This window comes from Lagopus leucura, unplaced genomic scaffold (assembly GCF_019238085.1).
Source record: "Lagopus leucura isolate 7727_CA_CO unplaced genomic scaffold, USGS_WTPT01 Super-Scaffold_54, whole genome shotgun sequence".
NCBI lineage: Eukaryota > Metazoa > Chordata > Aves > Galliformes > Phasianidae > Lagopus > Lagopus leucura.
The window spans coordinates 3,695,517-3,720,037 of NW_024962251.1; the positions used below are offsets into that span (position 1 = coordinate 3,695,517).

The window sequence follows — 24,521 nt, forward strand, 5'->3', positions numbered from 1 at the left end:
CTTGCATCAGTTCTGGAATTTATAATCCTCATTTTCACGTAAGGTAGCAGGTATTCCTGTTAGCATATTAACAGGATGTTTTGAGCGAAATGTGATAGAAGGAAAGGTTTATAAATTATGTGCCAGTATTATCCAGCAGGGAATGAAGCGCTGAAAAAGCCAATGAAATGGAAGAGCAAAGTGCTGACCTCTAATGCTTTCTTAATTAAAAATTTTCTCAGTTAAAGTCCTTGTAGTTCCAGGAGCTGATTGATGCTTCCCACTTCATACCGTGTGAGTGTAACTTCAAATTCGAAACAGGAAAGTGAAGCTTTCACTGCAAAAGCTGCTAATCACACAGAAACAGAAAAAATAGTATATCACCTTGTCATATTAAGGTGGTAGCATGCAAGATCGGCTTTTTGGTTCTTTGTTACAGATGCTTAGTCAATTTTATTGATCATACTTCAGACTAGCAAGTGCAGCACATCCTCTACCTGTCTAAGAGCAGTTCCTGAATACATGGTAAGTGCTCTGCCTGAACAAAGAGCTAGCACCAGATGGCATGGCAGGACACTGCCTAAAATCTTTATGCACCAAAGCTGCAAAGATTTACTTTTCTGTGAAGAAGGGCATATCTGAAACTGCTTCAGCAAGTTCAGACAAACACATGAACTGCTCCTTAGCAATGGAAATCTTTTTCAGACTGTGGCATGTACAGTTTTGTCCTTCGCTGCTTAGATCATCATGCTTAGTTAAGCTTTTAACTACCTTACTAGGTTCTGATAACCCTATGCATTTGAAATGGATTACAGATCACTTACAGATTTATTTTGTATTTAAGGGGATTCACTGTGGGATTTTTTCATTTTTTTTCCTTCTCCTTCAGTTCCTAGACTCACTGAATAAGTTTCAATTACTTGTGTTCCAAGATTTTTATAAGGCTTATTATTTATTCAGGCACAATACATTTCACATTTATATTACCAGCAGTATTTACCAGCAATAAAATACTTTTGGATCTCCTTTTGAGAGATGACAGAGGCAATGTTTCCTGACCAGATGCTGTTGTGTACGTGCAGCTGTGCCATGCTGGGCTTGCTCCTGAAATGGCATCATCAGGTCTTTTGACTATATTGTGAATGTTAGAGGCCATTCAGTCAGCTCGAGTCTGAGTGCTCCTGAAATGTAACTGAACACGACAACTTTGCTGTCTAGACTCATTTGCTCAGATGGTATTGTGGTTTCTCTCCATAGCTAAATAAAACATAAGCATTGTTATGAAGTTAATAATACAGGGAGAGTCACTGAAAGGGAGGGAGTGCACTGATGTGATTGAAGTGGTGATTCAGAGAAGCAGACAGATTCGGGGAGGATGCACCAGACGACAAAAGCTCTCGACCAGAAGGTCCTCCCACCAGCACCACCAGATTGTGAGAAGGGGTGCAGAGGACACACATGCTATCCAGGCAGTGGGAAGTGGAAAAGACTGGTACACTTAAACTACTCTCCACTCACCTCCCCTGTGCTTTTTAAGGATATGAAGCCTTTCCAAGTTGCAGTCATTAGCCAAATTGCTGTTTGGAACTGTTTGGGGGAATTTCAGGTCTGTGCTAAGATTATCATTCCTCTCTCCTTTTCGCCTTCATCCTACTCCATGTGGAGTCAGTGATTCATTCTCTGTTCTTCCCTCCATATGGCAGGATGTATTAGGAAAGAGGGAGAAATGTTCAGCATATTCTTTCAATCTCAGTGGAAAAAACAGCACTTGCAGCTTATTTTCCCCTCTTCATATCTGCACATAAACCAGAAGGTTTTCTGCCTTCCATGACAAGGGCTGGTCACTGACTCCTGACGGTACACTTATTTGAGTGATAAGCAGATAGCGGCACTCTTTGCAACCACCAAAAATCCTCTCTTGTGTTGTTGATACAATGTAGAATTCAGTAAAATGTTGATCAAATTCCAAGTTGCATTCACTTAACATCTGCTTGGTGCTAACTTCATCCTATAAACTCTAGTTCATGAGATCTTCACAGTCAGTGGTTGCACATCGGTATTTGGATGTAGTTACCATCCAGAAAATGAGAGAAATTAGTTAGTCTGAGCATTTCTTAAAGGAAAACACAACAAAGGATGTGAAATATCAATAAAAATCAGCTTAGCCAAAGTTAGAGCTGAGCTAGAAAGGAAAGGACCTCCCTCTCTATTGACTGCAAAAATATACCAAGCCACAGAACCAATGAAAATTTACCAGCATAATTTCTTTTCACTAAAACAGCAAGGAAGATATTGACAAACTGTCTTAATTGCCTTGTGGTTCAGCTTCTCAGGCATCAGACTTCCTCACTGTGAATGGAGCAGGCAGCCAAGTAACTCTTGTTTAAAACGTGCTTTTGCTAAAAATAATATGGAGATATGCCAGTATGCAAAAAGGCTATGCTCACATATGTGTGGATAGATAATGCAGTTTCTTCAGCAATAGCTTTTCAAGAATTTGAGTCAGAACTTCACAGTAGAAACATTACCATTGCCGGTCCTTATGTATAGGCAGTGTTTTCATAGCACCATGGTGCCACGTAACTGAAAATCCCGATCTCGCAGAATCTTACAGACCTTCTTGCTCTACCTGATCTTGCACAGAACACCTTTGAAACGAGGGCCCCAGAATCACATAGGTTCCATGAGTTTGTGTGCTGTGTTTCAAAGCCCCTGTGCGGTGTGAAGCAGTCTGCTACAAAGGTTCAGCTGCCCAGCTGTCCTCTGATCAGTCACCAAACTCGCTTCCATTTGATATGCGCTCACAAATCAAGGTTATTTCATGTCTGTGTGGCTTTCAGGTAGAGGACCAGACTTCTGTCACTCTCAGCATGATGCTGTCTGACAATAAGTACCTCACCTGCTCATGTGCTCTCCTGGGGTGAAACTGGAGCTGAAAGAGGTCAAAATCCCTGTTCATGGCTTTGATCCAGAGGAACATGTCCTAATTCACATACGAATTTCATAGAAGATACAGAAGGAAACATGACTGGGAGACAGCAGTCTGCTGCTTGCTCAGCTGTACTAGTTAAAGGCTTTGTGCTGGCATATAGTCTTTATTGTAATTCTTAATTCCCTGTAGGCCATGCAACCTGCATATTGAAATTAAATCACCTCCCAGGAATAAAAGTTTCTTTATTTACTTTCATTTCATTTTATTTTTAATTAAACATTGCAGAGTGGCTAACTTCCTTCTGCTTCCGCTTCTTGGTTTTAAACATTAGTTTTCTGATGTCTTTTGTGGGAGCACTCACTTCATCAAGACCTGAAAGCAGAATGCAGAATAAGGCATTCTGAATCACTGATTCAAAAAATAGATATAATGCTCATTATTAACTCTGTGTTCTTCTCTGTCAGACATTGGCAGATAATTGAAGAATGCATTTTGTGTTACCCAAGTGATTGTCAGAGCTCCCAAACACTGAAAATGAAGCTTGGGTAGCAAAGAGAGTTCTGAATCACGGAGCTGAGATTCAGTGTCTTTCTCATCTATCAGTCGTCTACTGAAGATGCTTTTATTTTATATGAGAACAGATAGCACAGTAATTCTTTGCTGTTTACTCTCTGCCATGTATGCCATTACCAGTTACCGGCTCATCCCAGACTGCTAGCAGCAGCCATTTAGACTTCAGCTATCAGACCCTCCCTGCAAATCACAAATTTAGCATGAAGTAATCCTACAGTTTTACAAAAATAATGTTGCAGTCTTTTCCTCATCTTTCAGAATTTGCATGATCATTATACTAAGTGCATTCGTGCACTTAGGGAAGTTCACTGTTTTTTTTCTTTTTTTCTGTCTGATTTTTTTTTTTTTTTCTGAACTGATTGCAGATGGAACAGAAAGCACTTTCAGAAAGAATTTGGTTTAAATGGGCCGCTAAAATAAAGATTTTCTATCATGAAGTGAAAAATAAGTAAAAACCCCAGCCAGTTCTGGGAAGGTGAGAAAGAATGACCTACTGAGCAAAGAGTTGCCCTCAACCTGACTAATTTCTTGTATCTGAGTCATTCTGTCAAATTCAGTAGCTTATCTTCTTTTGAGTACTATGTGATATTGCTGTCTTTGAAAGCACAGAAACCTGTGTGAATTAAAGGACTTTTTATTTGAACTCAGGTTATATAATAAAGAACAAAGGAAAATTCAGTGTTCTGATCTGAGCTACTCACTGCTGGTAGTATTAGGGGGGAAAATAATTTATTTTTTTTTTTAATGAAGTTGTCTCTTCATCTTCCTTTATTACTTGAGAAAGTCCTGTCCACCTACACTGAGGTTGTACTAGGTACATCATAGTTGCAGGAAAGCTTGCAGGATCAGGAAAGTCCTAGCAATGGCTGAAATCCTAATTTTGCTTAGTATGTGTCTGACTGTACGCTTTGTACACAAGCATGCAGCTGCTGGCATAATTGCTTACTTGAGGAAATTGATTGGAATTTTGTTCACAGCACTTCTGATTCCAGTAATACCACTGGCAGCTTGCTTTGACTGCATTGGGAACAAGATCCTCTTCATCCTCTTACCTAACAGGGAGTGAAGCTAGTCCCCATCTTTTCTGGAATCAGTTGTCCTTAAAAAAATGCATCATTTCAGCAAGCCATGCCTTCCTTCAGCTGTGGGACTGCCATCCGACAACATGCTTGTGCGGAGTTTAGCATGGCAGAAAGATGTCTTGCACCAGTGACAGCATGAGATCCACACTTGGTTTGTGACAGGTGTCTTAAGGGTTGGCAGTGCAAGCCACAGCTCTACTTCAGCAATGCTGAAGTGATCCACACTTCCATGTGTTTCAGCCCAAGATCCCTTCTGGAAAGAAAAGTCTAAGAGCACATGTATGTTTGCACCAGGGAAGAAAAGAGTTGAAACTAGGTCTTCTGAAGTGTCAGATTGTGACCTGCATTTTGGTCAGGCACTTTTTCAGGTAACAAAATATATTAAAGATGTAAGTCCTCACATCCTTTCAGCTTAGTGGTGCACTAAGAAGAAATGCACAGACTCTAATGTGCAGGGACAGAATTCATTTTGCTTTTAATACTTCTGAAGAATTGTTAAAATACAAATGGCAGTCCCTCACTAGACAGAGTTCTGTCTGTTTTGAAAGAGCTGAAAGGGAATTTCGGGCCACTGCTGTATTATTCTTGTCCTTATTCATTTCAGTACAGTTGCATATAAGCAAGAAGTTATGATAAGCCTTAGGAAAGGAAAAAAACAGCAAATCATTTTTATTTTCACTTAGCCAGCACAGGCCATATTGTGGAAACACTGAACACCTTTCACAGTTCTGTATCATCTGTTCACGTATGGTCTCAATTTCCTTTAAATTTATAACTCAGTTCTGTGAATTTACAGCTGTATGCAGTATGGAAACAAAGACTCATTTTTCCTTTTTCTTTCCACCTGAGAACAAGAACAATTAGGGAGAAAGATAGTCTTGAGTCCACCAGGTGTTAATTTCTGACTCTTAATCCCACACCAGCTGCTTCAACACCAAAATGAGGAGTGGGCATTGCTGCTCTTTTTTTGTTGTTGCTTTTTTTTGTTTGTTTGTTTGTTTTTTGTTTTTTTGTTTTTTTTTTCACCTCCCTTACTTTCATCTGAGAACCTGGTGATTCCCCTGAGCCACATTACCACAATGTTTTTTATATAGTTGGAAGCAGACTCAGGAAATCAATCGGAAAAACATAGAAGGCTTTGGAAAAAAAAAAAATCTCACATGGAAGAAAGGGAGCTGGTTTTGTATTTCTGTCATACACAATAAAAAGGATTACTGCTTTACAGAGGATTTTCTGGGCCATGAATTGTGTAAAAGATGTTGAATTAAAATCTGGCCACACAACAAAAAAATGGATTTACTGGAGAAATCAGAGCAGCCTAGTTGATCTACTTACATAATACATGGCAACAGTTAGAATTTATGGGTGTTAATATGGTGTACATCAAAGTATGAATTGCTGGTTTAGATTCACCAAACAGATATACTTTAGTGGAGGGAGTAGTGAATCTTCATAATTGCTGGTATGGATACCTGTTTTGCCATTGTTCCTTATAAGTGAAATGACTGTCTTTCTCAGTCAGTTAGTCATCTCCCTTACCAGATCCTGATCTATGAATAGCTGCATATTTAGCAATTTCATGCCATATGGAAAGCTGGAAGTGATAATTCCAGTGAGATTTATGGCAATGTGTAGCAAAGTTTCTCTACACTACAGATCAACTGAATTCAGTCTGTTTGAACAATCAAAATATCCATTTCACTGAGTGTTTCAAGAATAAAGTCTTATCTGAGTACCTTCTGCAACCTCAGTGAGATTTATTTTGATCATCTGAAAATAGGATCACAGAGATCATTTACCAAAAGTCACCTCTAAATACACAGATGCATTTCAGCTGTCCAAACTTCTCAATCAAACCAAGCATAAGAATCTTTGATTTTGAGTCCCCATGCCAGATTTACTAAATTAGATGCTATCACTCCTGAATGAGTGATACAAACATAATTATAATTAGCCCAAATTGGGGAATTGGCAGTAAAGAAAATTTCACTTGTCATTGACACCATCCATGCACATACTCATGTAAATAAATGCTATTAGGATAATTCTTGAATTCTAGATAATTCTAGCAATGTTTGTCATTGAGTGGATAAGAAAGATCAAGACCAGTGAATTTTCAAAATCAAATGAATTATAACTTACTGCCAAGGAATTTGGAGAAAGTCACATTGCATATTTCAGAGCTGCTGGAAACTGCCAGCATCTATTGCTTCATGGATGTCCTTTCCCCTCCAGATGCAGAGGGCAGAAACTTCCCCTGAAGTAAACAGATAAATGCCTCTCCTAGTATGCCTCAGATTTTGCATTTATGATAGCATCTGCTCAAAAATGAAACACACACAAAGTGTCTTTCACTGAGGAGGAATAAGAAAGGTGTCCAGTGTACAGCTTCAGGGGTGTCCTTCCTCTTCATATACTCTCCTTTGCACCCAATGACCAATGGCCAGAAATACTGAAAATATGTAATGCTTTCAAGAGTGAACCAATTGCCCTCTCTCAGTTCTCATCTTTTCTTCAACTGCATGGTCTATGTTACATTTCAGATTGAGATGGTGAGAGTGAAATATTACATAAAGCTTTCAGCAAGAGGAATATCAATGCTTACAGTGAGCTTTCAAATAAGTGAATTTCTGTTGATAGCAAGGGTGCTGCTTTCCATCTGAAGATCCCAAATGATATCGTCTCATTGGAGTTTCTCACAATCGTCTTTGATATTAATGAGTTTTTAATTAGGAATAAAACTGAGACATCATTATAGATAGATGTATCCATGCAGATTCAAGCATTCTTTCTTTTTTTTTTTTTTTTAAATTAGGCCATATGAAAGTGCTTTGACAAGAGAAAGATGTCTTAGTATTAATTTTATTTAGGACAAGGACAAGTGTGTTATTGTGGGAGTATTATTACAGATGGTATAAACAGCCTTCCCTTTTAAAGATTTTATTTTTGTGTGCGCATGAACATAAAACCAGTTAAAAATTGCCTACTAAACTGTTTCTTGCTAGAATATTATGTTTTTAATGAAGCACAACGGTTGTCTGAACACATGTAAGGCAATTGCTGCAAATGTCTTTTAAAAAGTTCATTGGAAAATAGTTTCTCATCAAAAAACACTGACACTCGGTCATGGGCTGTGTCGAAGTCAAAGACTAAATTATAACTAGTCTGTGACATTCTCTTCCTGCTTTTTGTCTTTCACATTCTCTTCCTGTTTCTCTCAACATGATGGTTCTGTTCAACTCACACTGACAACATGAGATGTAAGGAGTAACATTCTTAAAGTCATGCGTATGACTAAAGCAGTGATTTAATGGTCATGTCTTTTTCACCTGTTAAGATCACAGACTCATAGAATGATAGATTGGTTTGGGTTGGAAGGGACTTTAAATATCATCTAGTTTCAATCCCCTGCTGTGAGCAGGGTTGCCAACCACTATATCAGGCACAAGATTAGGCTGCCTAGGGCACCATCCAACCTGGCCTTGAATGTCACCAGGAATGGGGAATCCACAACTTCTCTCAGTAAAAAATTTCCCCCAAGCATCCTTGCTAGTTTAAAATCATTCCCCCTTCTCCTATCACTGTCAGACCATGTAAAAAGTCAGTCTCTTTCCTGATTATAAGTGCCTTTCAAGTACTGGGAGGCCACAATGAAGTCAGCCCAGAGCCTTCTCTTCTCCAGACTCAACAAACCCACCTGGACATAGAACCATTGGCAGCAATCCTCTGCCTGTGATCATCTAACCAACTCCTTATCCACCAAATAATCCAGCATTTGTATCCATCTCTCTCCAACTTAGAGTTAAGAATGTGGTGTGGGTCCATTTCAGAGGCTATGCAGAAGTCCAAATAGATGACATCTTTTCTCCACCTTTTCTTTTGTCCACAAATGTCATTGTTTATTTCTGAATGTCCTGCTTCTGCCTACAGGAAATATTCAACGCGGTTCACAATTTTATTTTTCTCTGAAATGCATACATTATAACCAAAGCAACTTTAAGTAGCAGCTTTGTATGGTGTCCCTGGGGTTTCTTCCTTTTCTCATCCTTTAAGTGTCTATAGTTAGGTCTACTGTACAATTTCTTCCTGCAGAACCTATTAGTGTTGACGAATTAACTGAAATATATCTCTTCTTTGTTCCAGCTCTTGAGTGCTGGCCACAATTTTCTGCTATGATAGTCACTCTGAATTCAACAGCACTGGGTCAACACAGATCCGTCTTACACTTTAGGGCATTCTGACAAGGACTAAGAAATCTGTTTATTCTCTTGTCTGTACTTCTAAGGTACCAAACATAATGCTGTACCTGCTGCATTGTCCCTACAGACTCTATGACTACTCTTGCAGTCTCCAAACAGCATCTGAGAGCTCAGATGTTTCCTTCCAAGCTATGTACTCTGAAGGCCTTGTGTATGATGAAGTCCCCAGCGACCACGTCTCTTGTTTTGACTGGTAAGGTTTCTGTGCAAGGTACAAATAGAACAGCTGCTAACACACTTATCCAGGTGGAAAAAAGAATACAGCTGATGCATTTCTCTTCTCCTTGTATTAGCCAAAAAAATTCTGTAATTAACAATGTGTTACAGCCTCACAAGGTGAATCTTACCTCCCTACAACTATAGGTGCAATACCCATATTTGAGTTTCTTGTCTTAGCACAAAACAAAATGTATTGGCTTCAATCTTTTCAAACTTCTTGTTTGGTATTTAGTTAGTTTCAACTCGTTGGAACAATAAATTTTAAGTTGCATACCTCCAGCCAAAACCTTCAACTGATAGACCAGTGTCACTCTCATAAAACCTATTTGCTTTCCATGGTGTGTTTGGCTGGAAAGATACAAATATTCAGGGCCACATGGCCAAGTACATTTTGAGTGATGTCACAAAGCAAAACCAGCACTTACAGCACTAACTGGCCAATCTTTTAGCTTTCCTGGGTGTGCTCTGTTTTCAAATGCATTAGCCCCTTCACTTCCTGTATCTAGGTTCTGTGCAGCTGTCATCAGAAAACTGCACGGGACCAAGGCTGCTCAATTAAATGGTTTGAGACCCTCCTTGGTGGCTGCAGTCACAGCACTAATTCTGCCATGCCCCTACCCTTCGGAGGACAATGCAGTTTTGGCCTGCCTTTTGTCATGTTAAGTATTTATCTACAGTTGTCACCTTACATCACTATACAGATGGCACATTAATCTCTTTTCCTCCCCTAACAGCCTGTAAGTTCATTGTCACCTACTTTTCTTGCTGTGTGTAGATAAGATCATCAACATAACAGGGATCTCTCAGAGCACAATCTAAAATGAAATGGTACTAAAATGCAGAAGGTTTTAAAATGTACTGATATAGTTATTGATCTCATTGCAAGTGGCACAGACAGTCATCACATCACCAGAATGGCTCATTCATTCTGACAGGCATAGACATCTTCAGGCTTTGAAGTCCAGGTATTTCAAGAAAACATCCATTTGTAACAGTTTACATCAGGATTCTTTCTTATGATGTCCTAAATCCTTCTGGAGGTGCCTATGGCTTTCTAAATGGATTACTGAGGTAGGATTCAATTATGCCTGAATATACTAGTTCTAGAAACATTGCACCTGGCAGACGTTTAAAGGTTTCTTATTAGCTTTCTAGTAGCTTTCCATTATCCAAATTTTAACTCGTGGAAGCTCAGAGGCATCTAGATGTCAGAATTAAAATTTCTGAGAGAATTCCACTCCCTTTTTTCAATAGAAGAGATCCCAACCAGGTAATAGTGGTGTCAGTTTTCCTGTCACAGAATCACAGAATCACAGAATCACCCGGGTTGGAAGGGACCCCAAGGATCATGTAGTTCCAACCCCCCTGCCTAGCAGGGCCACCAAACATACACATTCAGATCAGGTTGCCCAGGACCCCGTCCAACCTGGCCTTAAACACGTCCAAGGACGGGGCATCCACAACCTCCCTGGGCAGCCCGTTCCAGGGCCTAACCACTCTCCTAGTAAAGAACTTCCCCCTAACATCCAACCTAAATCTTCCCTCCTTCAACTTAAAACCATTTCCCCTAGTCCTGCTGTTATCAGCCCTTCTGAACAGTTTACTCCCCTCCTGGGTGTCCCCTCCTGTCACGCCAGGACAGTTTCATAAGAAAGCCCATTTCTTTCAACAGGAAGAAAGATAGTTTTTTAATGTAGAACTGATGATGAAAAAATCTTCACTTCCTTCTCTTTAATCAGTGCAGTTACTCTTCCTACTGATTTAGTTCTGAGTTAATTTATTCAGACTGCATTAATTAGCACAGGCATGGAAAGCAAGGATAGTGTTTAACACTTTAGAATCATAGAATCATAGAATCACCAAGGTTGGAAAAGATCTCTAACATCATCCAATCCAGTCCAATTGTCCACCTACCACCAATATTTCCCACTAAACCACGTCCCTCAGTACAGCATCCAAACATTTCCGAACACTTCCAGAGACGGTGACTCCACCTCCCTGAACAGCCCATTCCAGTGCCTGACTACTCTTTTAGAGAAGAATTATTTCCTAACGTCTACCTGAATCTCTCCTTGCTCAACTCGAGGCCATTCCCTCTCATCAGTAGTCAAATGGGAGAAGAGGCTGACCCTCACCTTGCCACAACCTCCCTTCAGGAACTTGTAAGAACAGTAAGGTCACCCCTGAGCATCCTCTTCTCCAGACTGAACAACCCAGTTCTCTGAGCCACTCCTCATAAGACTTGTGCTCCAGACACCTCTTCAACTTCGTTGCCATTTTCTGAACAGACTCCAGGGCCTTCACATCTTTCTTGCAGTGAGCAGCTCAAAACTGAACACAGTACTCAAGGTACAACCTCATCAGTGCTGAGTACAGAGAGATGATCACTTCTCTGCTGCTGCTGACAACACTATTTCTAATACAAGCCAGGATGCCATTAGCCTTCTTGTTTACCTGGGCACACTGCTGGCTCATGTTCAGCCAAGCGTTGACCAATACCTCCAGGTTTGTTTCCTCCACACAGCCTTCCAGCCAATCTGCCCCAAGCCTGTAATGTTTCCCAGGGTTGTTGTGGCCAAAGTGCAAGACTCAGCACTTGGTCTTACTGAACTTCATCCCACTGGCCTCCGCCCAACAATCCAGCCTGTCCTGATGCTCTGTAGGGCCTTCCTACACCCATGCAGATCAATACTTCCTCCCATTTTGGTGTGATCCACAAACTGACTGAGGGTGCACTCAATGCCCTCATCCAGCTCATCAGTAAAGATATAGAAAAGGACAGGCCCCAATACCTTCCACTGGGGAGCACCATTCGTGATCAGTCAGCTGGATTTAACTCTGTCCACCACTGCTGTCTGGGTCTGGCCATCCAGCCAGTTCTTTATCCAGCAATGAGTGTATCTGACCAAGCCACAGGCTGCCTGCTTCTTTAGCAGAATATTAATAGAGACAGTATTGAAGGCTTTGCTGAAATCTTGACTGTGTCAACAGCCTTTCCCTCATCCACCAGGCAGGTCACTTGATCATAGAAGGAGATCAGGTTGGTCAAGCAGGACCTGCCTCTTATGAACCAATGCTGGCCAGGTCTGATCTTACAGCAATTCCACACATTCTGTGTGATCTCCCTCAAGATGACCTGCTCCATAACCTTACTTGGCACCGAGGTTAGGCTGATAGACCTGTTGTTTCCCAGATCCTCCTTGTAGATGAGAGTCACACTGGCAAGTCTCCAATTCTCTGGAACTTCTCAGGTTGACCAGGAATGCTCATAGATGATAGAAAGTGGCTTGTCTGTCACCTCTATCAGCTTCTTCAGTATCCTTGGGTGGATCCCATTCTAGCCTCATGGACTTGTAGCAGTCCATGTGGAGTAGCAGGTCTCTGTTTCTCCCTGAATTGTGGAGGAGTTATTCTGCTCCCCATCTGAGATTTCTAGGTCAGGGTAGAATATCCTGGATAACTAGTCTGACTTTTAAAGAGAGACATAAAGAAGGCACTGAGAACTCAGCCTTCTCCTTATCCTCAGCGGTCACGTTCCCCTCCACATCTCTTCAGCCCTCCTCTTACTGTTAATATGTTTGTAAAAAAGTTTTTTGTTCTCTTTTACCTCAACAGCCAAGTTGAGTTAAAAGCTAGGCTTTTGTCTTTCTGATTTTCTCCCTGCACATCCAAACAACATCTTTGTACTCCCCTTAGTTGCCTCTCCCTTCTTCCACAGGAGGTAGATTCTCTTTGTTTCCTAGAGCCTCGCGAAATGTCCCTGTTCATCCATGTCTTCTTTCTCACCAGCTCATCTTTCAGCACAGAGAGACAGCCTGCTTCTGCTCCTATACAACTTCCTTCTTGAGGAGCGATCAGCCTTCCTGGACCTCTTTACCCTTCAGGACTGAAACCCAAGGGATCCTCACTACCAGCGTCATGTAATAGTTCAAAGTCCACCCTCTGGAAGTCCAAGGTAGCAGTTTTTCTGCCCTCCCTTCTGGTTCCACTAAGAATCATAGTCACTGGGCCCAAAACAGCTCCCAACCTCCACACCTCCCACCAGATCTTCTCTGTTTATGAACAGCAGGTCTACTGCAGCACCTCCCCTGGTAGGCTCTCTCATCAGCTGCAGAAGGAAGTTATCTTCCTACACTCTAGAAATTTCCTAGACTGCTTCTTTTGTGCTGCACTGTATTTCCAGTATGTATCAGGGAAGCTGAAGTCCCCCACAAGAACAAGGGCTGGTGATCACACAACTTCTGCCAGCCACTTTAAAATGCCTATTTGGCTCTTCATGCTCTTCATCCTGGTTAGACTGTCTATAACAGACCCCTACCAGGATGACTGCCTTGTTGGCTCTCCCTGTGATCCTTACCCAGCCCCGAGCTCAACAGTGTCAAAGCCATTTCTATCATAGGGAGCCTCACCACCATCCCTCCTCCTTCCTTGCCTTTTTCTTCTGAAGAGCTTATAGTCATCTGTTGCAGCACTCCAGTCATGAGAGCAATCCCATCGTATTCCTGTAATGGCAGCTAAATCATAGTATGCCTGCTGCACAGTGGCTTCCAACTCCTCCTGTTTGTTGCCCATGCTATGTGCACGTAGATGTACTTTAGCTAAGTCCCCTGCCTCACCCCCAGTCTCATCTTCACTCCCCTAGGCTCATCTCTAGAAGGCCTGGTTTTATCCCCTTCTCCCTTCATATGTAGTTTAAAGCCCTTCAAGCAAGCCCTGACAGCTCCTAGACTGTGATCCATTTCCTCCTTTGAGACAGGAGAGACCCATCTGCAGCCATCAAGCCAGGTGCAAGTAAACTGCTTCATGGTCAACAAAAAAAGTCAGGATGGGGGTTGCCTGTGATGCCAAGCTAGGACTTCTTTCCACTCCTCCTCTTCCCTTATATTGCCTTTCTCTGCTTGATGATGGCAGGGCAGGGGGTCCACAACTGTTCTGGGGGGTAACACCACAGTGTTCTTGCAAATTCAGCAGAGAATTACTCCACCAATCTATCTCTTGTTCACATTCTCTGATACTCCTTTATCTCTCCACCTCCTCCTTGAGCTTACCTCCATACTGAGCAGATCATCCCCCTGCTCACACTTAACACAGGTAAAATCCCTACAACCTTTCACTGGCAGCCATAGGCTTCAAGCACTACTTGCAGCTAGAGACTTGAGCCACCACTTTTTTAGGAGGGCACTCTGTCTGAGTTGCCACATTGTTTTTTTTTACCAGAGCTTTCTGCCTAATGGCAGAACGCATCCTCTTGCTCAGTGTCCTGCTTATAGCAGAAGGGCTAAGGTTGACTTGCCTGGACATACCTTGAAACACATTAAGGTCCTCTCTGAAATGAGGTTATTACTCTTGTGACTGCTGCATTCCTAAAGAGCAAAAGCTGTTCTTTTCCTTTGTTGTCACATGATTTCCCCTCCCACACTACAGTGAATTTGTCTTTCTTCCTGTGATGCCATTCTCTGAAAATGGAACATTAAAATCTTCCAAGAATCATTGGTGAAACGGAGCTTGCTGGATTTTTGCTTGATATCACTCGGGGTTAAAATGATTTAACAAAGAAAGATGTGAACTCTCTTAGTATATAATAGATGTCATGTTGAAGTTGTACATCACTCAGTGGACACCTGCAGAGATGCTTTACACCAAGTCCAGACACAGCATTTAGTTGCATCAGTTTGGTGCTCTTCCAGCATTAAGTGGTCCCCACAAAATATAATGCAGCATACACTACTGAGGAGTTCCACTGTTTTCAAAGATTTGTATCTCTGTGAAAGATAAAATCTGTATCTTTCCCCATTTTGCATTCTACATTTAGGTGTATCAACACATCTGTAGTCATGGTAACTGCACTATTCTTGTCTTTCCTACTGAGTGTTTATCTCTTATTGACATCACTTTTCAGCAGTAAAATGGAGATATTACTTACTAAAGATCAGTGGACAACTTGGTAGAAGTAATTTTAAAGAACTTCACCTTTCAAAATGTCATTTTTGAGTTAGAAAGGAATAGATGGCAGAAAATACATTATAGTTACAGAAATTTGTTATTTTTTAACCAAATTTTTTTCCTTGAGAACTTTTTAATGCAAATATTTGCAATTTTTATGAGCTACTTAATTGTGCAAGTGTGATAGTGTTCTTACCTTTCCCTGAATGATTGATTTTCATAATTAACCTATGCAAAAAAAAGAAAAAATCTGAATTCTTTTACAGTTCTTCACATAATTGTTCATACAATTCCTTCTGTAACCCTTTTCACCTTCAGCCTACCAGTGGTGTCAGTGGGAATGTCATTGTCTCTTCTTGAAAATATCAAACTACGTTCTTTTCCTGTTATTTATGCATGAAATGTCTCCTGTGAGATAATCCTTAAGGTTTATTATCTTTTCCTTCAAATTTCTTCTCAAGATTCATTTCTCTGTGACAAACACAAGAAACGTCTAAATTGAGCTGATGAACACTGAAGGTGTATTGGTAGTTTCCTCTCATTTTGTTTTTTGGTTCCTTTTTTTTTTTTTTTTTTTTTTTTCCATTCTCTGTATTGTCTTCTATAATGGCTATTGGCCTGAGTCTAAGAAGTATAACCTGAGTACAATTGTAAATAAGTACCAATTCTCTTGAAAATAATGTAATGTGACAGAGGCCTCTGAGTCAGTGTTAGTGCATGAAGTTTTTCCTGACAAGGCAGTGGAGAACGATCCCAGGACAGAACAACAATTGAATAAAATCTCTGCTTCAAGTCCAAGTGTATTGGCAGCCTGATTTTGTTTTGTTGTTGTTCAATTTATTTCAATCTATTAATTTCTGGAACGCAGACAAGCAGCTACTTAATGTTTGCAGTTTATTTAAAAGCTGAGATGCTTCAGAGATCAATTAAGAAAGAGAGAGCAGAATCTCTGCAAGACCAAAAAAGGCTGATTGAAGAGGCAAGACATTTATGTACAATACTTACATCATTTCTGAGATGGTCCAGCGTAAGGAAAATAACTCTCCTTTGGAGAATGTGTAAACTGGCTTGGCATGGCCTGTGGTAGAGCTTGAGATCACAAAGCTTAGGCATTTTGCTAACAGAAGATGTGGTGAGACATAGACTTCCTGACGCATTTACAACAAAAGACCCAATGATGAAAATGTCAAGATTACAGAAAAGGCCAGTCAGAATTTCAGACCCCATGTAGCACTGTGTCTCTAAGACCATTCCTAAATATCTACTATTTTCATGTTTCTCTTTTTTGTCCCTCAAGCCTTCTTGGCTCATCTCTGCCATCCTCCCAGCTTGTTCTCATCAATCCCCAACACAACCTCCATTGCTTCTTACAGCAGTCCAGCAGCAAGGACTCCCCTCTCTTCTCTCCTACCTGGAAAGCTCTGTGTCAGAATCACAGGAGAGATCTGGGAAACTAGATCAGAAGGTCTCACAAAATGATTCTGTGTGATGGGTAGCTGAGAGATGAAGCTGCAGAAGAAAAAGCTTCCCAAACCACACTGAGGTTTGTAAAAGTTTGCATCACACAGGTGAAATCTTTACTGCCAGTTGTAGCAACTCACACACAGAACTACTGAACAGACATGAGTAAAGTTGTGTGGCAAAGATTTGAGCACAAGTGTTGTTGGCACATTGCTTACTGAAGATGATCACATGATGCAAAGACAGGACCCTTCATTCTCCCCGCTATGTGTCCCATGCTCAAAAGTACAGAAATGTTAAAACTCAGCAACTGAGGCAGGAAGAAACAATCTCATACAGGAAGAAAAATTTACTGTCTCTAAGCAGAGGCTCGTAACAATTGATCTGGATGCATTACTATTTGAGCAATGGGCAGGATTTGATCTAAAATCCCTTCAAAGTAGGACTGTTTCTGAGGATCAGCTGGTAGATTTTAGTAGAATGAGTCAGACATCTACAATGCAAAACTTCACCCTAGAAGGCTTATTTAATGCAGTTATTTTTTTTAAAAGAGAATCTTAGAAGGTAAAGTATTAAGTAACATTAACATCAGGCAGAGGTGTCATCTCTGATATGATACCCTGGGTGTTTTAACTGCCTGAAAGGCTGGAAGGTGGGGAGAATGGCTAAAGACATAAAAACAGGTCTGGCTCTCATTCTGGCTAAAGCTGGTCAGGTACGCTCTACCTTTTATCTATAAGGGCTTCAAAATGAGATGGAGGAAAGGGGAGACATAGTACAAATATAGCACATTTGCATGGCTTACGCATCGCTGTGTATAATATTCAGAATTGCAGTGTTCTGGTGGAGAATCAGTTTGCTTTTTCTTATTTGTCACAATTCTTCAGTTCAAAAGCTATGGAGCACTGATACAGACAAATCTTTGTAAAGTATTTATGGATTCAAAGCTGCAGAATTTTGTTCAAAATTATTTGCATTTCAAAGCAGCAGGAATGACTGTTTGGGTGAGTTCATACAGAGCTATTAGTTAATAACTTTTATAAGCTTTCTTAATTGCATGGCTGAACTTTGATTGAGGTCCTGTGTTGAAAAAGAGCCCAGCCATCAGTAACTTGACTCTTGACATGGGACTTAAGAAACAGAACCAGTGAAAGGCAAAAAATGAGGGAGTTGATTTTTATTTTTAATAAATAATTTCATGTTATATATCCTTTCCCAAAACATATTGAAGTGTGCTAAATACCTCCAGAAAGATGGAGAAAGCAATTTTGCACATCCCCATTTGTTCAAATAAGTTCATATAAGTTGGATCATGTAAGCATATAAGTTGGAATTGGACCAAACATCAACAGGACTGGACATATCAATTTGGGCAAGATGACCTTTAAAGGTCCCTTCCAACTCTAAGGCTTTTGCGATTCTATATAGAAACTACTGGATCATAATTACTTATTAATTTACTAGTATGTTTATACCAAAAGGCTATAATCTTAGAGAAGCACTCCATAGTGCAAGGCACAATGGAATTTTAGAACAAAAATACAACAGCTTCAGATTACATGTATGTATGTACGCATATTTGTATGTTTGTATTTTCTTATATGTATTACAGTGAAGAAAAATTTTACTGAGGGATGCAGAGAAATGATGAAAAAGTAATGCTGCTGGTCTTTAGAGCAAATACCTACACTGGCAAAGTATGCAGAAATGGAACATGACATGTTGATCAATGACACCAATAATTCAGCACAGTGTCATTGAAATTGCCAATGAATTAATATCCCATGAGTCTAAAGAAATGTGGATCACCATTAAAAGCATTGTGAGGTGCAAAAAAAAATTATCTTGCAGTGAAAAATATCATATGAATGTCTCATTCCATGAAGTGTTTGAACACTGCAGCATTGTTATTTAATGAATGTATAATAATCATCAATGGTAATCACACTGAGGCAACACGTACACTGGGGACAAAGATGCACACCCTCAAAATGATCTCACAGTGAAGGAGCAGAGGAGGCTCTGTTAGTGATATTAGGAGACTTGTCCTGAAAATGCTGCTTCACGTTCATTAAATCCAGATTGGATGATGCACAATCACTGGTAAATTCTCCCAGCATTCACCTTTGCTGGACCTTTTTACCTTTCCTGTTATGTGCATAAGGATCTGAGGTAGTGTAACATTTTTTTCCTATAATGAAGTCATTTCTGCACAAAGCAGTTCAAATTTAAGGATGTAGCCACAGGTGAGAGTAGCAGGATGTATGAGTATCTGTGTCAGAGTTGAAATAATTCATTAAACTTATGCTTTCTTTTAACCTGTACTTGTTGATGCATTTAATCTTTGTTTTTCCAACTTGCAGCTCCATACAGATGTGTAATTTACTCCAGATTAAAATTCAGCTCTGAATCTGGCTTGCCTGCAAATGCATGCACATACACACACACACGTGCATGCCTTTATAGATAAACACATACCCATCTTCATCTTTGTGCACATGTTCTTGCAGAAGGTAACTGTTAATGTTCAAAATGCAACATTAACACTATCTTCCTTTATTTCAGCCACCGTCAAAAAATGCTTTTATCACCTTTCATACTGTCCACCTCCTACTTCACACTCCCCAGAAGTTTTACTTACCAGGTGGTTTGGATAGCTGCAAAAAGCATTTCATATTTTTGCCATCCAGAATGAACACTCCAGGGGTGCTTGTCTTACTCTGAACCTGTTTACTTTTCTCTTCATGCATTAGGTGAATAAGATGGGAAATGAATTCCTGGCATGCAGAAGTATCATAACGAAAGCGTAAAGCTCACAGACTGAGCTCTGAAAGTACTGATCAGAGCACCCAAAAGCCTCTTTGATCTGAATTCACTGCAAACACCTAACTCACAGACCCCTATAGATTTCCAGTTTTAACTTTGTGCCTAATGAAGTGAAGTTTATCTCTGAAAAGCTTTATCACAGCTGGACATAACTAGAAATACTTACTTGCAAGACTACAGCGTAAGGGGGAAACCAAATGAATCTCAGCAGTTTGTCTTTCCAGGACAAAGCTGAAACGTGCTTTCATAAGTATTATAATAAAGAATAGTCTTTATCCAGGACCCCAGACTACGCCACAAACACAGCATGCATTTTGCCTCATATCTCTGCATAGAAGTGTCAGGGTAGAAGGAAGAAGCCACGTCAGTCAAGAGCGAGATTCTTCCACAGAGTTACGAAAAGAGTGTTCTGTGAACCATTTAATTATTGTTTGTAGAACATAACTTACATGCAACTATGAAGAAATTTATTGTTCACCCAATTAAGCTTTTAACACTCAAAGCACAACAGCTGTTCATTACTCAGTTACAAAAATGCTAATGCTATAATGCTTACAATGCAATTTCTGTTGAGGACTGTTAAGGACAGAAAAGATAATTAGATCCAAATATCCACTCTTTGCATGTTAAATCCCCACCCTTCTGATTGCCCACAATCTGAGAGGGGCAGCCCTCCTCTGTCAGACAGGGATGATGTGATGAGTTGTCACACCCAAGGTGTTTGCCAGGGGAGCATGGTGTGGTTGCAGCAGTTACTGGTGGCAGATTCTTCTTCTTCTTCTGCCTGGGGTTTCAAACACCATGTTTGCTAAAATAGTTAGGTTGGATCATGCATTTAATTATGCCATTTTTGCATAAGTCTGTGAATATCCCGTACCATACATGGGAAGATTTCTTTTTAGGATCTAATCCACACAGTTGCACACAGATAAGCAAAACTTGACTGAAATTTAAGTTGAAAACTTAAGCACTGAAACCAGCACTGAAAGTGCTGGTTGTCAGAGCTCAAAGCTGCAGGTCAGGCAGTAATTTGGGTAATTTTATCATTATGCATAAGACAAACTAAGCACTAATCATCTGCCCAGACTGAGGGGAAAATACAAGCAGAAGTGATGTGAACGATTTTATAGATACAACTGAAATCAAGCTCAAATTAATCCAGTAAAGGCTTCACAAGGCCCAGGGTACTCTGCAAAGTCATTTGATATTATGAAGCCCAAATTTCAGCATTCCACTTGGCTTCATCAAATGGGCTGGGCCTCAAGACTGAGGTATTTTCTTGCAAGCACCTTATTCTGCGTGTGAATGATATATGTCTTCAGATGAGTACCTGTATTGTTTTATTCTCTTGTTTTGAAACAGGCTATTGAGTGTCTTTGTTTAGTAGCTAACCTTAAAAAAGTTTCTCAACTTTGGTGACTAAACCTGTGTTTCATTTCATGAATGATAGTTAATATAATAGGGTCTGTCTTGTCTCCTACTACCCTCAGTTTTAGCCCAAGGGCAGGAATTAAATACATTTCTTGCTCAGTGTGACTTCCTAACCAGCTGCTATGTTTCTTTAGACAGTTTTTTAGTACTAGTGGTGGCAATGGTGATGAGGAGACGGTTGGACTGGATGATCTTATAGGTCGTTTCCAACCTTGTGATTCTTGTGTGATTCTTGTGTGCTGCTTAAGCAGAACCAGCTCATCTTACCTTGCTTCTCTCTCCAAAGCTAATTTACCTTGCCTTGGAAATATAAGGATGTATCCTATAAAACCATCTCAGATCTTTGGTACTCAAAATCAAATAAAAACTCTGTGCAGTAAAAGCAAAGAATCATTTTTTTCTCAATACAAATTCTAATCAGAGATGCAACAATTCTTTTTCTTATCTGAGCCATTGTGTATGTGTATGTGTGAACAAGCTCCATCTACTTATAACTGCAGTTCATGTGATAAATGTTAAAAGGAATCTTTTTATTATCAAGGAACTCTTTCTTGAAGATGATAAATACATCGTTAAGGTTTGCCTTAAAAAAATGACTAGAACAAGAAAGCCTAGATTTATATCACTTCATCGTGATATAATGTTGTAAACACCTCACAAATATGATTAGCTTTATTTGCAGAGTGTTTGATGTTTGTCGCTGCATTAGTTATAGCAGTCTTGTGGAAGCCCATTGAGAGTTAGAAAGAAAAAAAAGTAATGAATTTTACTATTTTCAGTAGGAAAAGCTGTTTTGTTTCCTCTGACGTCTGGAGGGGAAACACTGGATAAAGAGATCCTGTGACAAGCCCAATGCTAGTGAAGGAAAATCTACTTTTTTGTTGCTGTTTCTGTCCACAATTGTTTTGTTTCAAATGAAAACACACATGCCTGCTTTGAAATAGCACTTAAAATAGATGTCTCCTTTTGTTGCAGACTTAACTTGTCTCCTTTCTCAACCTCATCCCTACAGGCCCGTGACAAAGGTTTAGACCGGACCGGTGGAGTCATGCTTCACACAGCTGTATCTTGCTGGCAGCCATTCCTAGGTTTGGCTGTGCTGCTAGTCTTCATGGGCCCCACCTTTGGCTGCCCAGCCCGCTGTGAATGCTCGGCACAGAACAAGTCCGTCAGCTGCCACCGGAGGCGCCTGCTGTCCATCCCAGAGGGCATTCCCATTGAAACCAAAATCTTGGACCTCAGCAAGAACAGACTGAAGAGCGTCAACCCCGAGGAATTCATGTCATACCCCTTGCTGGAGGAGATTGACCTCAGTGACAATATAATCGCCAATGTGGAGCCTGGAGCCTTTAACAATCTCTTCAACTTGCGCTCCCTGAGGCTGAAAGGAAACCGTCTGAAGCTGGTCCCCCTCGGGGTGTTCACTGGGTTGTCAAACTTAACAAAGCTTGATATAAGTGAAAACAAGATTGTCATTTTGCTGGACTACATGTTCCAAGATTTGCATAACCTAAAATCCCTGGAGGTTGGGGACAATGATTTGGTCTATATATCACACAGGGCCTTTAGCGGACTGCTTAGCCTGGAGCAGCTCACCCTGGAGAGATGCAATCTCACGGCTGTACCCACAGAAGCTCTTTCCCACCTCCACAACCTCATCAGTCTTCATTTGAAACAGCTTAACATCAACGCTTTGCCTGCGTATGCCTTTAAAAGATTGTTTCGCCTGAAAGGCCTGGAGATAGACTCCTGGCCACTCCTGGACATGCTGCCTGCCAACAGCCTGTACGGTCTCAACCTGACTTCTCTTTCCATCACCAACACCAACCTGTCCGCAGTACCTTACACTGCTTTTAAACATCTGGTTTACCTGACACATCTAAACTTGTCCTACAACCCCATCAGCACCATTGAGGCAGGAATGCTTTCTGATTTGGTACGCCTGCAGGAACTCCACATGGTGGGGGCCCAGTTACGTACCATCGAACCACATGCTTTCCAAGGGCTCCGATTCCTACGTGTGCTTAATGTATCCCAAAACCTCCTAGAAACCCTAGAAGAGAATGTATTTCATTCCCCCAAAGCCCTTGAGGTCCTTTGCATTAACAACAATCCTCTGGCCTGTGACTGCCGTCTCCTTTGGATTTTACAGAGGCAGCCCACTTTGCAGTTTGGAGGCCAGCCACCGATGTGTGCTGGCCCAGACAGTGTCAAGGAGAGGTCATTCAAAGATTTTCACAGCACAGCCCTCTCCTTTTACTTCACCTGCAAGAAGCCCAGGATACAAGACAAGAAGCTGCAATACCTGGTCGTGGAGGAAGGGCAGACAGTGCAGCTGATGTGCAATGCTGACGGGGATCCGCAGCCCACCATATCCTGGGTTACCCCACGTCGGAGGCTGATCACAACCAAGTCAAATGGAAGAGCCACTGTGCTGGGAGATGGCACGCTGGAGATCCGATTTGCTCAAGACCAGGACACTGGGATCTATGTTTGTATTGCAAGTAACGCAGCTGGGAATGACACCTATTCGGCCTCCCTTACGGTAAAGGGGTTCACTTCAGACCGTTTCCTTTATGCCAACAGGACCCCTATGTACATGACAGACTCCAACGACACCAGTTCCAATGGAACTAATGCAAACACTTTCTCTCTGGACCTTAAGACAATATTGGTGTCCACAGCTATGGGCTGCTTCACATTCCTTGGAGTGGTTTTATTTTGTTTCTTACTTCTTTTTGTGTGGAGCCGAGGGAAAGGCAAACACAAAACCAGCATTGACCTTGAATATGTCCCTCGCAAAAACAATGGTGCTGTAGTTGAAGGGGAGGTTGCTGGACCGCGAAGGTTCAATATGAAAATGATTTGATGGTGTTCTGCTAGCAGTACTTTTTCTGTGGCATTATAACCAATTAAACCAGCCTGGCATGTGGAATTGCTGGGTAAATGCAGCTTAATGCAGCTGTCACTGTATCAAAAGGTTACGTGGAAATCAAAAGACTCTTTGTGGTTGTACAGCAGAGCCTCCAGACCTTGAGGCAGATATGTCAGGGCCTTTCATAGAACTGGTAAATTGTACTAACTGTTTGCATTGCAAATATTGGCATTCTGGGGATATCAGCAATGAACCGTTGGCTCATGCTCATGGACAATTGTTCAACATTTTCTACCACTACAAAAAGAAAAAGAAAAAGGAAAAAAATAAACCTACAGTGTAGGATTTACATACTTAAAGAAAAAGACACATTTGTCTAAAGCATACTCTACAGTGAAATTTGTATCTATAGATCTCATTTGGTAAAGAGCCTTGCATCATACCTTCTAGTTGGTTCAACACCACAAAAATTGGTAGTCTTTTGTTTTTTGTTTTTTGTTTTTTTTCTTTTTCTTTTTTTTCTTTTTTTTTTTTTTAAATACATCTATACTGTGTACATTTTAAAGCAATACAAATGAGAGGTTGTGCTTTTAGATATCCACCAATACTGACCCAAGTGTGATGTCACCTCCCTTTTAACTACCATCTAACTCAAATTAGACTCCTGTAGTTACCAATTAGAAACAACATTAAATATTTTTCTCCTCATGTAGAAGGCCACAGATGAATAGTTGAGAGCAAAAACGCTCAACTCTATTGATCTTCTCTTCATATAAATATAAGGCATGTGCCTAGTTTTGATACAGAATGGAATATTTTTTATATCTGTGATATCACACTGGACCAGTTTACTGTAACATAGCCCTGGAATGCATCCAGGGAAGGCAACCCACCAGATACTGCTGGCGTAGAGGAGCTGAGTTCTTGATGAGTGAGACTTG

At 40.7% G+C, this 24,521-nt stretch overlaps 1 protein-coding gene across 1 annotated transcript; it reads left to right on the forward strand.

Moving 5' to 3' along the window:
• Positions 1 to 21,753: 21,753 nt before the first annotated feature.
• Positions 21,754 to 23,598, forward strand: LINGO2 (leucine rich repeat and Ig domain containing 2). Its single transcript, XM_042874119.1, has one exon. It carries the CDS (start codon positions 21,754 to 21,756, stop codon positions 23,572 to 23,574), a length of 1,821 nt encoding a protein of 606 aa, XP_042730053.1. The 3' UTR covers positions 23,575 to 23,598.
• The last annotated feature ends 923 nt before the right edge of the window (positions 23,599 to 24,521 follow it).

Bases quoted from the DNA above. Each gene is read 5' to 3' on its own strand.
- LINGO2 (XM_042874119.1), top strand. From the start codon at position 21,754: ATGCTTCACACAGCTGTATCTTGCTGGCAGCCATTCCTAGGTTTGGCT.